Raw genomic sequence first — 15,457 nt, forward strand, 5'->3', positions numbered from 1 at the left:
TGTGTTTGCAGAGAGCGATGTAATGTCTGTGTGTGGTTAAAACAATCATCTTCCTCTTTAACAAAAAGGTCTATCTCTGTAGAGAGAGATGTCACACACTTAGAATAACAATCTGAGCAGGCAGTGGAAACAACATGAACTTTTAGTGGACGCACTTTGATCGGGCTCATTTACCCCCAAAGATAAGTAACCGCAATTGGAGTCTGTCTCAAGGCACTGTATTTTAACTCCAAACTGTTTGTATCTAGAAGTCATTTAAACCCCCAAAAATAAGTCTGTTTAAAAATTACAGGAAATTCCCTTCAATAAAAGTAGAAAACTGCCTTTTATGTCAGTAAAAATTAAATGTGACTTTTTATTAGGATATTTTGTTCATGTATTCTTAATTCAAAATTGACATCAGCAGTGCTATCAGCTTCTCAGTTCTGTTGACATCTAAAATAGTTATAAGAAACCATAAGAATGGTTTCAAAGCATCTTATTTCACTGCAAGAGCAGAACAACCCTGTTGGAAACTATTTGTAAATCACATTTCAACAATAGGTCAACTGAAAATACTTTACATGAAACAGAAAAAGACCGATAAAATATGAGAAACATAGAGGAAGTGATTTCTGTAAGGCACCGTTTCTATCTGCCTAGTCATGTTTTCTATCGTCCTGCTTTGTTTTGCAGTGAATTATTCAAACCACAAGGGGGCAGCATTGATCCAAACTGAACATGAATGGTGTCCTAAGAACTTTGTGTGATTTTTATTCAGTTCATTCATTTATTCACTCATGTATTACACTGTTAATAAAATAAAAGATTCTATTAAGTTGTAAAATTAGAATTTAATCAGTTGAAAATGCTAAATTCGCAGGGAATCTCCGGCATCGAGTCAAAATTCGATGTAATTTAATCAAAAATATACAGAATTACATAAAAACTAATAAAACTCAGAAAAATGTGAATATATGTAAATTAAATCGAAACAAAAACATTTTATAAATTGTAAAAAAACCCCCAATAAATCGAGTATTTAACTTGTGTTAAAAATAGACAATCCTGGGTAGGCGGGACTTTATGCCAGCTCTATCTGATTGACAGGCTTCTGCGGCCAATAAGCGTTCTTCTTTGATACTACTACGTCACCCGCTGTCAGTGGTGGGCTCGTGCTGCAGGCAGCAACAAGCTAGGCTGGCTGACAGCTACAGAAGCTAGCAGTAGGAGGATGACACTACACCGATTTTAAACCGTTTAACTCGACTTTTTTGTTCTGAAACCGGGTGCTCTGGGTCTGAGCGCTAGTCTGTTCCGGTCAGAGGTTGTTCGTGTTGTTCTTGGCTGTATTTTTGAGGCTCTCCCGGTACTTTGACAGTGTGTTCAGGTGGGTAACGGCTCGTTCAGACAGACCTGTGGCTGTTTGTGCACGAAAAGTTTGTCAAAACATGTGTCGCTTGCAGCTTTGGGGGAATAGAAAATTCAATTTAAAATTCAAAGCACTTACGCGTGTCTGCACTGCTGGCATGAACCTGCTTCTGCCCTTTAAATATATATGCAGTGTATGTGTGTGCGTGTGTCAACAATCAGTGTCCTCACAGGAAAGATACAAATTCCCACAAAAGTTCTACACAATTAAACACATTAAGTCAGATATTGATAAAGTTGCCAAACTTGCCATAACAATATATCTTAAATTGCACATAATCCACTAATAAATAAATTAACAGTTTATAATATCACTTCCCTTTTAAACAAAGTCACAAAGCTTTGCTGTACAGATAAAACCAAAAGAGGACAAAAACGCTGTATAAATAAGATATAGTAAGGCACCTACAAACAACAAAGCATTCAAAGTGCATTAAGACAAGATATAAAAGAAGACCAAGCGAAGGTTGAATGAAATACAAGATAAAGACGAGCTAAAAATAGATTAAGAAGTAAGGAACTACTAAAATCAAAAGACCTTTGCGCATGGGGTGTAAAGGTCAAGTAAAAGGTCATCATCAGTGCCTCAGTGTGGAAGTTATTTTACATGAAAGCCACTGAAGCACCACAAGGTGAGCTATTTCAAGAAACATCCTAAAAATGTGTCTGAGAAGTGTCAGAAGAAAAGACCCCCCCCCAGATATATATTTAAATTAATTACTTCAACACAAATGCTTTCGAGGGCAGGTGCAGGTAAATAAGAGATGATCCAGTGACGGGTCACACCTAGATTTTTGATAATATCGCAGATATGAGATCTACGTTTCAGAACTGACATCTGACTTTAAAAAAACTCAAACATTATTCTAACAAAATTATCTATTTATTTACCAGAAGAAATAAATGTTCTCTTAATTGGAAAAATGTACTTTTGTTTTAAACAATTCAGGAATCTCTCCGTCTCTTTTCATTTTCCAAAGAGAATTATTAACTGACACAGACCAAACTGCCTCTGGACCTTTCAACCAATCAGAGCACTGAGATGTGTGATGTAGCAGTAGGCTGCTAGGCTAGGAAGCTAGTTCTAACATCCAATTAAAACAGCTTCTACTTTAACATAATAGGCTTCATGAGATGTTTAGCATTAAATAATTTAGTAGCCAACACTTAGCAGGTTATGTGAACTATTGTCCAGAACGTTCCCCGTCAGTGGCAGCCATCTTGATTGTTTACAATAAGGCCTATCGTTGGAAGTTCCTATGAAACGGCTTTTTAAGCTTTTTGATTCTGCATCTTTACAACGTTCATTTAAAACCGGAAGCTTAGGGAGGGACTTATGGATAGATGTTTGGAGTATAAATAAAGTTGAAGGTGAGAACTTCTAAAATGCAGTGGCGACCGGTAACGGCTAGCTACAAAACATCTGTTATCATTAGTTAGGGCAGATATTAGCATAATGGTGTCAACACAACGCATATGTGATAAACTAAAAGCTATCTATTTAGTTTTATGGGTGAATTAAGCTCTTAACCCGCCCTACAAAAGTGAAACAGCTGTGATTGGCCTGACCTGTTTAGGGTTGGATGGAAATCAGTGTGAACAGACAAGAGCTAATTAGAATAAACATGACATCAGATTCGTCTGGTTGCTAGGCTAATGCTAAACTACATGTATTTAGTTTTATTCCACCTTTGATCATCACATTAGAGAAACTGAAACCACAGACCGTTTTATGTTTTTGCTCTTTAAATACATAAAAAAAAATCATCCAACTTTTGGGCACCTGATTGTCAGCCTGTGGTCTAATGACGCTGATTTACAAGCTAACTGTGTTAGCTTTGATTGTTTGTGTGTCAGGATGTAAAAAAAAATCTAAATACGTTATATTAAATAAATGAGGAGTGTGTGACGTGGAGTGGGCAGAACAATCCCACCACTCACTACAAACACTACACACACATATACACACACACACACACACACACACACACTCAGACACACGTCCTGGCTGTGTGTGATTGGTGTGTGTGTCTGTGGGCAGGCCTTGTGCTGAGTTCAGGCTCGGCGCTGCAGGTCTGTGAGCTTCCTCTGAGCTGACGATGAGGAGGAGGACGTCTGTTGTTCTCTGACAGCTGCTCACTTTGACTTTTCTTCTTCTTTGGGACCATTTTAAACTTTTTTAACTCACTTTGAGCCGACTGTAAACCTTCCTGCTGCTTCTCTTCCACACATTATTACCGTTACTGTTTCTTGTTTTAAGCAGATTTTCTAAAATGTCTCTAACTGTAGCTGGTAAGTTAAAACCTGGTTGTTCAGATGTTAATGAGTAACTTTGTGGTTTGCACTAATAGTTTGTCTCAGAGTCCGTCTGACTAAAAGTGTTTAAAGAGGTTAAAGTAGAAAGTCTGTGTAGCTTAGAGGACTTCATACATGAAATATAAGAAAAGAAATGTTGATTCTGAAGATAAATTGTGTTCACCTAAAATGTTTTTGCCCTCTTATTTACTTTTAATTTTAGTCCGTTTCGTCCGTTAACATCCAGTGAAATGTGTCTTTAATTAACTGAAGACGCAGGTAAACACGTTGATGTCAGCAGCTGATTTTAGCTTTTTTTTTAAACTTTTGTTTTAAAATTCACCTGTTCGATGTTTGTGTGTTTTAATAAGTTTTTAGGAAATAAAACAACGTGAAAGTCATCGTATTTTAGGCAAAGTGACAAAGTTATGTGCGCAGATCTGAAAATAAGTTTGTTAAAAATATAAAATCATGGTCAGACTGACTTGCTGGCATTAGTATGAAAGGTGTTTTTACTCCGAGGAGGTTGTGTTTTATGAGAGATACAGGAAACACAAACTGTTGTTCTTTTATTTTCTCCTGCAGCCGATTAAATAAAAAAAGTGTCTTAATGGAAAATAAATATTCAGACTTCAGAGTTTAAAAGATTCAACTTCAGACAAGTCACAATTTAAAACTTTAACAGACTGAAGGTTTTCAAGGTCACATCGGATATTTTTAGACAACAGCGACTAAAATCTTTAAGATTATTTCATTAAACTGTGACTATTTAATGTCAGACAGTAAAATAATATCCTCTGTACATATTCTGTGTTTTTAAGCATTTAAAACTTCTCTACAAACATTTATCGTCCAATCAGGATCTTCGATTAACACAGAAAACTTTTCATTCTCCAACTATTTTGCTAATTTAGTGCGTTTAGGTTGTTTTTTAATAAGAAAAAGACAAAAGTCACAGATTCCAGCTCCTTTAATGTGAATATTTTCTAATTTATTTCACTACACGTTTTATTTTTGGGCTGCGAACAAACTACGGCATGAGAGGATACGTGGTGGACTTTAAGAAACAGTGGTTTTAATTTTTTTTTTATGAACCAAAAAATAAAAATAGATTGAGAAATTATCAATAATGATATTAATGGTTACTTGCAGCTCTAATTGTATGTATTGCTGGTTAACTGCACTGTCCTGTATAAATTAATATAAGGCCAACAAAGAGAGTGTGAGTGTTGAAATATGTTTAAGTTAGAAGTGAAGACGCGCAGAGCTACAGCACTCAGAGTGAAGGATGAAATGAGAAGTGAGATGTGAATGAAGCTGTGTGTGTTTCAGACCTGACCAGAGGAGTGATGACAGAGTTCCAGGAGAAGCTCCGTCAGCAGCACGAGGAGTCGATGCACCGCGAGCTGGAGGAGCTGCTGAACACAGCCAACAAGGCCGAGGCCGAGGTGAGGAAGCCGGCTCTGCTGCGACCGTGAACACACCAGGGAACTCAGGTCACGTCTGAGACACCTGAAAACTCCTGATGCTATCGCTAGCATGCTTTGTAACTTTGTAACAGCTCAACACTCATATACGGCTCATAGTGACAGACGATCTTTGTGTTATGGGTTAGGCCGTCGCCATCTTTGTTTTTGGCAGACAGAAGTGACCAAGCTTGGTTAAAAGGGTGGAGCTTGAGAGAAGCTAGGGGTTAGCAAATGCTAATTACCAGCGCCTAATATGAACACCTGTCACAGCGAGAAAAATGTTTTAAACACAACGCTCGTACTGTAACTGTGTCATACATAGAGTAAATATTTGGAGTGTTGCATACAGGGAGTCCATTAGTTCATCTTATCACTCAGCATGTAGACTCTGTTTGGTGGAACATGAGGTGAACAACCCTGAGGACACGCACACACACACACACACACACACACACACAGTCTGCTGCTGTTATTGGGAGGATATTTAACCCTATATGACCAAGTGTATCATATCTGATACACCTGTTTTTCAGACCTCTACATCATCAGTGGGATCATTTTTACCGCATGCAGTGAAAGAATAATCCACCAGGGGGACAAAGATCAGACTCAAACATGGCGGTCGTCAGTCTGTGACACACACGTGGTTATTCTCTTGATTTGGAACAAGTTGTAATAATTTGACTCGAGTGGGTCGGCTGACTGACATGAGGATATTTACACTTTGGTTATTTTACCGGAGAAAGTCTTCAGTGACAAAAAACTTTGACCCCTTTAAACATAAACAGAAGAAACTGTGGTGTAAAATGTGATGATTCTCCGGGCCCCTCTTTCACTGTCACTGAAGTTTCTTTGTTTTCTGTTTCTTCTGTTTCAGATCTCCAGAAAAGATTTCGATGGCTTCAAGAAAATCTTCCACAGATTCCTGCAGGTCAAAGGTCCTGCAGTCGACTGGGCCAAGATCAACCGGCCGCCGGAGGACTCGGTGAGCAGCCGACACCCTCCGACCACTCACACTGTTAACCACAGGTCAGGGTTTCATGTTGCACTCCTCTGAGCTGCAGACCAAGGTCAGTGTTCATACTGCCGAGGCCAGAGCGCAGTCTGCTGATCAGACACACACACGGCATTAGAACACACACACATACAGCATGACAATATCCACAGGTACCATCCTTTGGATTTGTCAGGTTTGATCTAACCCTCCTGTCAGCTTAACCTAGCTGGTTGTAAGTCACTAGCTTGTTAGCTAACAGGACAAATGTAAAGCTAAAGCTAGCAGCAGCCTGGCTAACAGCTTCCCAAGCCCCGCTGGAAAGTTTCCTAGAAACACTATCAGTTTAAAGTTTACAACCTGCCGTGCTGATTCTCCTGCAAAGATCTTAGAGCAGTGGTTCCAAACCTTTTCCGACTCATGGGCACTGTTTTAGAGATTAGACTGAAAAAATGTGAGTCACTGCGTTCTTTAATAGTCTGTTTTTATCATTTTAGGGGTGCAACGATTAGTCCACATTAGTCACCAACACGCTTTTTTCATGCTGTGTGTCGACGTAACATCGTTTACTGAGGGGTGAGCCATCTCACATCCTTACTGTCTCTGCTCAGAGTTGAACACAAAACAGAGACCGGGAAGCGTCAGGTAAACAAACAAAATGTAGGCGGCCGATGCAACACCATCACGTCCAAAAAGTCTGGGAGCATTTCACCTTCAGCGCTGCAGAGAAAAGGATCGCCTGCAGGATCTGTGAAGACCACCTTGTTTATCACGGGAGCACAGCGGTGATGTGGAGCATCTGAAGAGAATTGATTTGATTTCTTTGTTATATCAGCACTTTTGTGTCCCCTCTGAGGAGCTTATAAAATGTGGGACTGTCCCTTTAAATGACTCAACTGCTACAGTACGGAGATGATCGTCAGGCGGCAGAAACAAGCTAAAGAAACCAGATCTGAGTACAGAGAACATCCAGGGCAAAGCCAACTATTTATCAGCACCGTGACATTTCACACACACACACACAGACACACACACACACACACACACACACACACACACACACACACACACACACACACACACACACACACACACACACACACTCTGTCCCCCCAGTGTTCCCAGAATACCCGGCACACTGAAGGTTAGGACTAAGAATAGTCTGACCGCAGCAGCATCTGAAAGTCTGGATTTAGGACGGACGGACGCTGACATTTGTCTCCTGTGGACGCTGCAGGGCACACGCAAGCTTTCATATCATCGTCCCCCCCCCTCCTCACCTCCTCCCCCCCACACGTTTCCCATCCAGTCTCCACCCCTCACTGTCATTATGCAAGTCACAACAACAAGGAGCTTCCCTGCAAACTAAATCAAGATCTCACTTAATTCATGATTCAGCCCCATGAAAGGTTTTCAGTATCGACGTCCCGCCCCTTCCTCTACCCGACACACACCTTTACCTTGTGTCCTTGGCGTGTTGGAGCCCTCAGGTGTCCTTGGCGTGTTGGAGCCCTCAGGTGTCCTTGGCGTGTCGGAGCCCTCAGGTGGGCTCAGTCTGCAGCAGAACAGCTTCTTGTGTCGGTCTGAAGCAGATATTCACGCTGATGGAAAGTTCAATGACTGTAGTGTTAGTGTTAGTTACGTCTCCTCTCGCCGTTCCTCCTCTACTCTGCTACTCGGGAACAGAACGCTGCAGGAGCCCCATTTGTTCACAGAGCTGTCAATCATGAGGCCACACCCCCTTTTTATAGCATCAAATAACTAATTAAAAATAAACTTGTGAGAAAAGTAAACACTTGGACATAAATCAGCAGGATAAGAACTAACTATAATGACAGAAACCATGTTGGAGAAAAATGTATTTGACGTGTATTTTGATTTTATAGTTTGACTCATGTCCCATCTGTTAACATGGAGGAGGCGGGGCTTATGAGCTATACTGCAGCCAGTCAGCAGGGGGCGACAGAGAGGGTTTGGACTCACTTTCAGAGCGTGTCATGTCGGCCATCTTTTTTACAGTCTGTTTATTTGTAGTTTTTGGTTTGTGCGCTTCATGTCTGAACTCGTAGTTTTGTCCCTGACGTGTTGCCGTCCTTCAGCTCCAGTTGACACACACACACAGATTATTGATGCTTTGCGTTTAAGAGCTCGTTCATGTACTGCTGTAGTAGAGCCTTTATTACATCATGACACACACAGTATCCATAAATACACATGTGCTCTGTGTGTCAGCTGAGCTTTTAAAGGTCAGTCCCTAAACTGCTCCTGTGGTGGTGACACATCTCACTCTGTCCATCTGCGTTCTATTCAGCTTGTGTCTTAATTATGAGGCCGTTACTTTAATTGTTTAAAGGAGCAGTCCCATGTTTTGTAAGCTTGTCAGATGGATATGAATTTAATGTCTGTGCATCCAGTAATGAAAATACGTATTAATTCTTCTCCTATCAGGAGGGAAGTATGACGTGCTTATCACTATGTGTGTGTCAGACATTCGGCCAAAATGAGAAACTCTCCCAAAAATGATCCAGCATCGTGCATCAGTAAGGAGAATTAGTAAATGTATATTTTGTTTCTGTCTCTTGTAAAACTCTTGTTAACGGGTTATTAGCCTGTATGTAGAGAACACAACAACACGGGCTTCTTACCATCACGTCTGAAGACTTCAGCACGTCTGGTTTTTCTTCCTTGTCATCCTGTCGTCTCCTCTCTGTCTGCTCAGGTTCAGCCGTACGAGAAGATCAAGTCGAAGGGTCTCCCTGCCGACATCAGCGCCAGCCTCAACAAGCTGGCTGTGGTCAAACTGAACGGCGGTCTGGGGACCAGCATGGGCTGTAAGGGCCCCAAGAGTCTGATCAGCGTCCGCAACGAGAACACCTTCCTGGACCTGACCGTCCAGCAGATCGAGGTCCGAAAACACGATCAACGGCAGCAGCTCGGAACCTTTAAATACTTCACAGCACAAACACCGAGCAGCTCGGAACCTTTAAATACTTCACAGCACAAACACCGAGCAGCTCGGAACCTTTAAATACTTCACAGCACAAACACCGAGCAGCTCGGAACCTTTAAATACTTCACAGCACAAACACCGAGCAGCTCGGAACCTTTAAATACTTCACAGCACAAACACCGAGCAGCTCGGAACCTTTAAATACTTCACAGCACAAACACCGAGCAGCTCGGAACCTTTAAATACTTCACAGCACAAACACCGAGCAGCTCGGAACCTTTAATTATTCAGGTTTAAATGTTTTTGTTTTTCAGCACCTGAACAAAACGTTTAACGCCGACGTGCCGCTCGTCCTCATGAACTCCTTCAACACTGACGAAGACACAAACAAGATCCTGCAGAAGTACAAACACCACCGAGTCAACATCCACACCTTCAACCAGAGCAGGTACACACACACACACACACACACACACACACACACACACACACACAAGCAGACTAAGTAAACACTTTATTTAGCTGTCTCTACTTTAGTACAAAAACCTCAAGACCTAATTTCATTCCTTTACTCCTCCTCTCCCTCTGTCTTCTTTTCTTCCTCCCCCTTCTCGTCCTCCTCGTCCTTTTCCACCTCTGCCTCCTTCTCCTATTCCTCCTTCTCCTCCTCCTTCTTCTTCTCCTTCCCATTTTCGACATCCTCTTCCTCTTTGCCTCCTCCTCATCTATCTCCTCCTCCTCCTCCTCCTCCTCCTCCTCCTCACAGACAGATCAGATGCTGAAACCACTTGTTATCAGACCACTTTTTTTGCCTCCGTGTGAAACAGTTGTAATCAGGTCAAAGACATGTTGTCCCGGTAACCGCAGCTCCTGATCCATCGCTGTCCTCTAAGGTATCCAAGGATCAACAAGGAGTCCCTGCTGCCGATCGCTAAGGACATGGGGATGAGCGGGGAGAACTCGGAGGCCTGGTACCCGCCGGGTCACGGAGACATCTACGCCAGCTTCCATAACTGCGGCCTGCTGGACAAACTGATCGCCGAGGGGAAGGAGTACATCTTCGTGTCCAACATCGACAACCTGGGAGCCACCGTCGACCTCTTCATCCTCCACCACCTGATGAGCCAGCCGGCCGAGCGCCGCTGCGAGTTCATCATGGAGGTCACGGACAAGACCAGAGCCGACGTCAAGGTCAGAGGTCACTGTGACGTTCAGGATCAGATAATCCCTCTTCCTGTTGTCCTGGTTTTTCAAAGTAAAACTGGATTAAATCAAATTGATCCAGACTTCTCCCGTCTCTGACTACTTCCTGTTTCCTCCTCCTCCCTGCAGGGTGGCACTCTGATCCAGTACGAGGATCACCTGAGGCTGCTGGAGATCGCTCAGGTACCGAAGGCCCACGTGGACGAGTTCAAGTCCGTCACCAAGTTCAAGATCTTCAACACCAACAACCTGTGGATCTCTCTGCCCGCCATCAAGAGGCTGCACGAGAAGAACGCCATGGACCTGGAGATCATCGTCAACCCGAAGGTGACGGTCGCTTTGATCCTGAAATAACTCATGATTAGGGTGAGGGTTAGTCAACGCTCTTAATGTTCTAGTGCGTTTTCTTGAAAGAACTAAAAGCCAGAATCTGAAATGAAGTACCCGGGACAGAGATCAACAACGGTTCTAAACTGGTTAAAAGCTCCTGAACGCAACATGAATACATTTTATTTATCTAACTAACAAACAAGACGTCTCACCAGCTGCAGTTTCCTACCTTTAACCACACCCCTGAATGTCTCTGCAGACGCTGGACGGCGGTTTGAACGTCATCCAGCTGGAGACGGCGGTGGGCGCCGCCATCAAGAGCTTCAACAACGCCATGGGCGTGAACGTCCCGCGCAGCCGCTTCCTGCCGGTGAAGACGTCGTCCGACCTGCTGCTGGTGATGTCCAACTTGTACAGCATGGACGCCGGCTCGCTCACCATGAGCAAGAAGAGAGAGTTCCCCACCACGCCGCACGTCAAGCTGGGCAGCTCCTTCACCAAGGTCAGCACGGGAGCATTAGAATATCACGTTAACTTGGTAGAATTATGTTTTATTATTCCAAAAGATGTTTCATCCAGATATCACAAGAACACGTTGGGACATTTCAATCTGATAAATTATCATGAGAGAAAACAGCATATTGATCTATAGAAAACAGCCTTTAATTTTAGTCATTATTTCCATTATTTGCAGTGATATCGCGTTTTACGCCTCAAATTCTCCAAATAAAACTGCTCTCTGCCTCCGTACCGCAAGAGTCCAAACGGGTCTGATGGCTCTACATTAAAAATTGAACCTCTTAATGAGTCGTAGAGCACCTCAGGAAACCGTGCGTTCAAAGTTGAGTAAAGTTTGGCGACAGGTTGAACCGTTCGAGGAGCTGTGATATTTTCAGGGATCAGACCGTTCAAAGTGTTTTGTCGTTTGTTTTTCAGGTTCAGGAGTTCCTGCACCGGTTCGAGAGCATCCCCGACATGCTGGAGCTCGACCACCTCACCGTGTCCGGAGACGTCACCTTCGGAAAGAACGTCTCTCTGAAGGTGAAGAACAATCGCTCACCTACGTTCGCCTTCTGGGCACAGACGAGGCAGCCGAGCCTTCACTCCAAGTTTTAAAGTTTAAAGGATGCAGCTAATGATAATGAGCTGCGCTCTGATTGGCACAAACAAGTGATAGCCATTTTTCAAATGCATGCTGGGAAAAAAGCGAGGGTGGATAAACTCCCGGTGCCTGTTATATAATGGAAAATGAATATAATATAATCCTGTTAGTATTACTGCCTGTGTTTTCTGTATAAATCAACGTGTTTAATCAGGTTTTAGTCGCTGCAGGCGTCTCCTCGTGTGTCAAACTATTATGTAGTTACGTAGAAGTGCCACAAGATGGCAGTAGCAAACATTTGTAGTGCCGTATGACAGCTGAGTTTTCCAATAGATTTAACAAAACGAGCCTGCAAATGTTTCAAAATAAAAGCTTCATCGAGGAAGAAGGGATTTTGTTGACTGAAACTAAAAGGGCTTTTATTTTGAAACACGCAGGAAATGTTAAGTTTGTATCAAAAACAAAGGCAGAAGGTTTAGCAAGGCAAACGTGAGTTGTCTGAAAAGGATGCTTCTTAATAAAATATTACCAAGTATATTCATCAAACAGGAAATTAAAAATAAAGGCCCGTATAATAAAAGCCCGCTTCAGGTATCGACCCGCCTCAGGTATCGGCCCGCCTCAGGTATCGGCCTGCTTCTCTGCAGCTCGAGGTGAAAGATTCCTCCACCGCAGCTCATCAGTGAAACACTTGACAGTTTCTCTTCTCTTCCACAGGGGACCGTCATCATCATCGCAAACCACGGGGACCGGATCGATATTCCTGCCGGAGCGATGCTGGAGAACAAGATCGTTTCAGGAAACCTGCGGATCCTCGACCACTGAGGCATTCTGGGAAACGAAAATCCATCGCACCTAAAAGAGACTCGAAGAGAAGCTATTCTTCTTCTCTTCACTGATCACAGTTTGTCTGTTATGAATGTACAGGGTCAAAGGTCAGCCTCCTCCTGCAGACGTTCAGCTCACCATGGAGAAACTTTCTGTTACTGCAAACACTCGCTGCAAAGTCTGAGACGACTGCGCTCGACTTTCTGCTGTCAATAAAAGAAGAGCAGTTTGGGTCACGAGTCGTGTTTTTTCTTCTGTTCAGGTTGGTGCTGCACGCTGACGGTGCATTTGAATATGCAATGATTTCTCGCTCTGCAGAGTTGTCAATGGTTCATAATTTAAATCAACATTAACCGAGGTCAGAGAAGATGTTAGAAAATAACTTCATCTCAAGGTCAGGGGTCAGAAGACGTCTGACGGAGCGCCGAGACGATATCGGAGACGTTCACACAACGTGAAAACATGCAGCAGATAAACAGACCGAAGAACAAGAGTCGCTCCATCATCCTGTTTTATTCACATCAGGTTTGAAGGATTCAAGACAGTTTGGATTCTCAGACATGCAGCCCGACTCACTCACACACTCTCTCTCATACACACACACACACACACACACACAGTGGTATGGTAGGCACACTGTAGTAAGAGCTCAGATGTGTCGTCTCTGACAGTCGATCAAAAGGAGGCACTTCTGACGCAGACAGTGAAGATCGTTGATGCTTTTTGTTTCCTGTCGGCTGCGGTCACATCACACCTGGTTTCTCATCATACCAGAACATTACCTTTAATTTGAGCCAATACTTTCTCTATGATTAACCTGCTGCAGACGGTACCTCAGCTTTAAACTTCTGTAGTGAGACACAGAGCAGAAGAGGAGCTGATGTCGAGTCTCTCTTCTCCTTTTCATTTGAAGAGCTTCCTGTAGTGTAGATGCAGGTTTACAGGTGTGACCGCAGTCGACAGGTGTAGGTTCAGTGTGGTCAGAGCTGCTCGACGTCACTCGGGAACAGAAAATCTGATGTTTGAAGGAACTGGGAAGTCTGGGAGCTACACCAACGTTTTCTGTCGACAGGCTGGTCACTAGGGCTGTCAAAGAATAATCTAAATGTGAAGTTATAACAGAAAACGGATATTCAGATATTAAAATGAATATTCGTAATGAAAAAAATCAGCACTACAGCGACTGTCTCGCGTGTTGTCGTATGTCCTCGTGCACACTCTTGGTTACGGAGCATCCTTGAATGCATCACGTCGTTGTGTTGGTCTGTCCTCTTGCGGACATACTGTGCAGAAATAGATAGTCGAATTTTTAGGGAAACGAGTTCTGATCGTCTGACGTCACCGCGGTGCAGCTTTGTTATCTCGAGATAACGAGATAAATAAGTCTCAAGAAAACAAGCTGAGGGAGGCCTGAGAGCACGAAGACCATTCTGATTCTGGTCCTGTTGGACTCCAGTGTTTGTGAGGTCAGACCAGGTGAAAAACTGATTTTCTGAATAATGTAGCTACCTTATATTTTACCTTCAGAGAAAAGGGTGGGAAAAAAACATTTTCAGTGTTGGTGCGAGGTATAAGGGAAAAAGAATTCCGCTGTCCTGATTTATTCCTTTTATATTTTTGGTTTTGATTTTATTCTCAAAATGCAAAAATAAAAAGAAATCTTCCTTTTTTTCCTCCATCGGTTCTGAAGGAAAACGTGTTGTTTGGAGAAATAAAATCGTCCTGGAAGGAAACACGACGCTTCGAGTCGGACTGAGAACACGGGTCAGTGTTCTTCAGCCTCTGGTGGCCAGAACGAGAATTACAACAACAAACAGAATAAATAACCTGACTTTCCTCTTTCGCCTGTTTTTAGAACAAATGTGGAAAATCAAACTCAGATTTTCTGTTCCGGTCGCTTCAGCTCTCGTTCTCTTCATGCACATTAAATTAAACTACAGCAGGAGGGAGGAGTCACAGCAGCTTGAGTTAACAGCTGATTATCATGCTTCATGTTCTGCAGTCACACTCGTCACTAAACTACAGGTAGAAAAAATGACTTCTTCTCTGGGTCATCTCAAGAAATCCCTCAGCTGAAGGAAACTGAAGCAAGACTGCACAAGAGTGCGACTCAAGAGTTCATTTCCTGTTTTACTTTGGTAACGACAGGAAGTAGCTTTCACAGTCTGGATGTTTTATTAAAAGTTTTCAGGGAATAAACTCTTAAATTGCACCTTTTTTATCAGCTCCTGCTTCACCGGGCTTCCTCCAGGACAGGAAGTCGAGAAAATATTCTTGTTTTCAGTATAAAAGTTTAAAAGTCTGTTTGCAGCCGTCACCACAGAGAATGAAAGCGGAACCAGCTGATGAGTGACGTTTGGAGAAGGTTGGAAACACCATGAAGGAACCCTGTAGGAGGAAAATGTTATTTTCCAGGTGGAATCATGTCGTCGCCTGATCCTTGAATCCTCGGCTGTGAAGTTGAAGCAAAAGTCTGGAAACGTTCGTCTCAGCGCGTCGAAGATAAAAATCCCTTCAGCTCCGATCGCTGCAGGAAAATCCGCCACAGTAAAGAATGATTTCAAGACGACAGAAAAATAAATTACCCCGCCATTTCTTAAACATTATCTACACCCTTCACTCCCACTAAAACTGTCTCTATAAGTTACTAGTATTCTGTTGGATTGCACACAGTGAGACGAGGTGCAGCAGGTTTACGGAGGCTCTCAGTGTTGCTTCGTGAGGTCTTTTAAGGAGGAGCTGCTCAGGAAGCCCCAGCGTGTCGCCGCTCCTCACAGTTTGGTGTTTTTGGTCCCTGCGGGGGGGCCTCCTCCACCCCCAGCCGGCCACACCAGGCCCCTGAGGTCGGCCCCCCGTCACCGGGTCGGTCTGTCGGT

General features: G+C 43.2%; 2 protein-coding genes across 4 annotated transcripts in view; one reads left to right on the forward strand and one right to left on the reverse strand.

Moving 5' to 3' along the window:
- Nucleotides 1–1,124: 1,124 nt before the first annotated feature.
- Nucleotides 1,125–12,808, forward strand: LOC138595389 (UTP--glucose-1-phosphate uridylyltransferase-like). 2 transcript variants are annotated; one of them, XM_069666781.1, is made up of 10 exons: nt 1,125–1,369; nt 5,038–5,153; nt 6,052–6,159; nt 8,888–9,073; nt 9,433–9,566; nt 10,012–10,309; nt 10,451–10,648; nt 10,911–11,153; nt 11,588–11,692; nt 12,471–12,808. In XM_069666781.1, the coding sequence occupies exons 2-10, from the start codon at nt 5,055–5,057 to the stop codon at nt 12,576–12,578; spliced, it is 1,479 nt and encodes a 492-aa protein (XP_069522882.1). In that variant the 5' UTR covers nt 1,125–1,369; nt 5,038–5,054; the 3' UTR covers nt 12,579–12,808. The 2 variants fall into 2 exon arrangements, with proteins under 2 accessions (XP_069522882.1, XP_069522878.1); XM_069666777.1 differs by lacking the exon at nt 1,125–1,369 and adding an exon at nt 3,346–3,702.
- Nucleotides 12,809–13,084: 276 nt separating this feature from the next.
- The window catches only part of vps54 (VPS54 subunit of GARP complex), a 21,872-nt gene continuing 19,499 nt past the window's right edge, over nt 13,085–15,457 (reverse strand). For both annotated transcript variants that reach the window (XM_069666256.1, XM_069666255.1), the window contains one exon: nt 13,085–15,457. This exon is cut by the window's right edge and continues 136 nt beyond it. The gene's annotated coding sequence lies outside the window, so the exon portion shown is untranslated.

This window comes from Semicossyphus pulcher, unplaced genomic scaffold, assembly GCF_022749685.1.
Source record: "Semicossyphus pulcher isolate SPU_LCO1_2020_fin unplaced genomic scaffold, fSemPul1.0.p SCAF_17, whole genome shotgun sequence".
NCBI classification, from domain to species: domain Eukaryota; kingdom Metazoa; phylum Chordata; class Actinopteri; order Labriformes; family Labridae; genus Semicossyphus; species Semicossyphus pulcher.

Bases quoted from the DNA above. Each gene is read 5' to 3' on its own strand.
- LOC138595389 (XM_069666777.1), top strand. The intron at 6,160-8,887 runs GTGAGCAGCCGA...CTGTCTGCTCAG, and splicing joins ACCGGCCGCCGGAGGACTCG to GTTCAGCCGTACGAGAAGAT. The intron at 11,154-11,587 runs GTCAGCACGGGA...TTTGTTTTTCAG, and splicing joins TGGGCAGCTCCTTCACCAAG to GTTCAGGAGTTCCTGCACCG.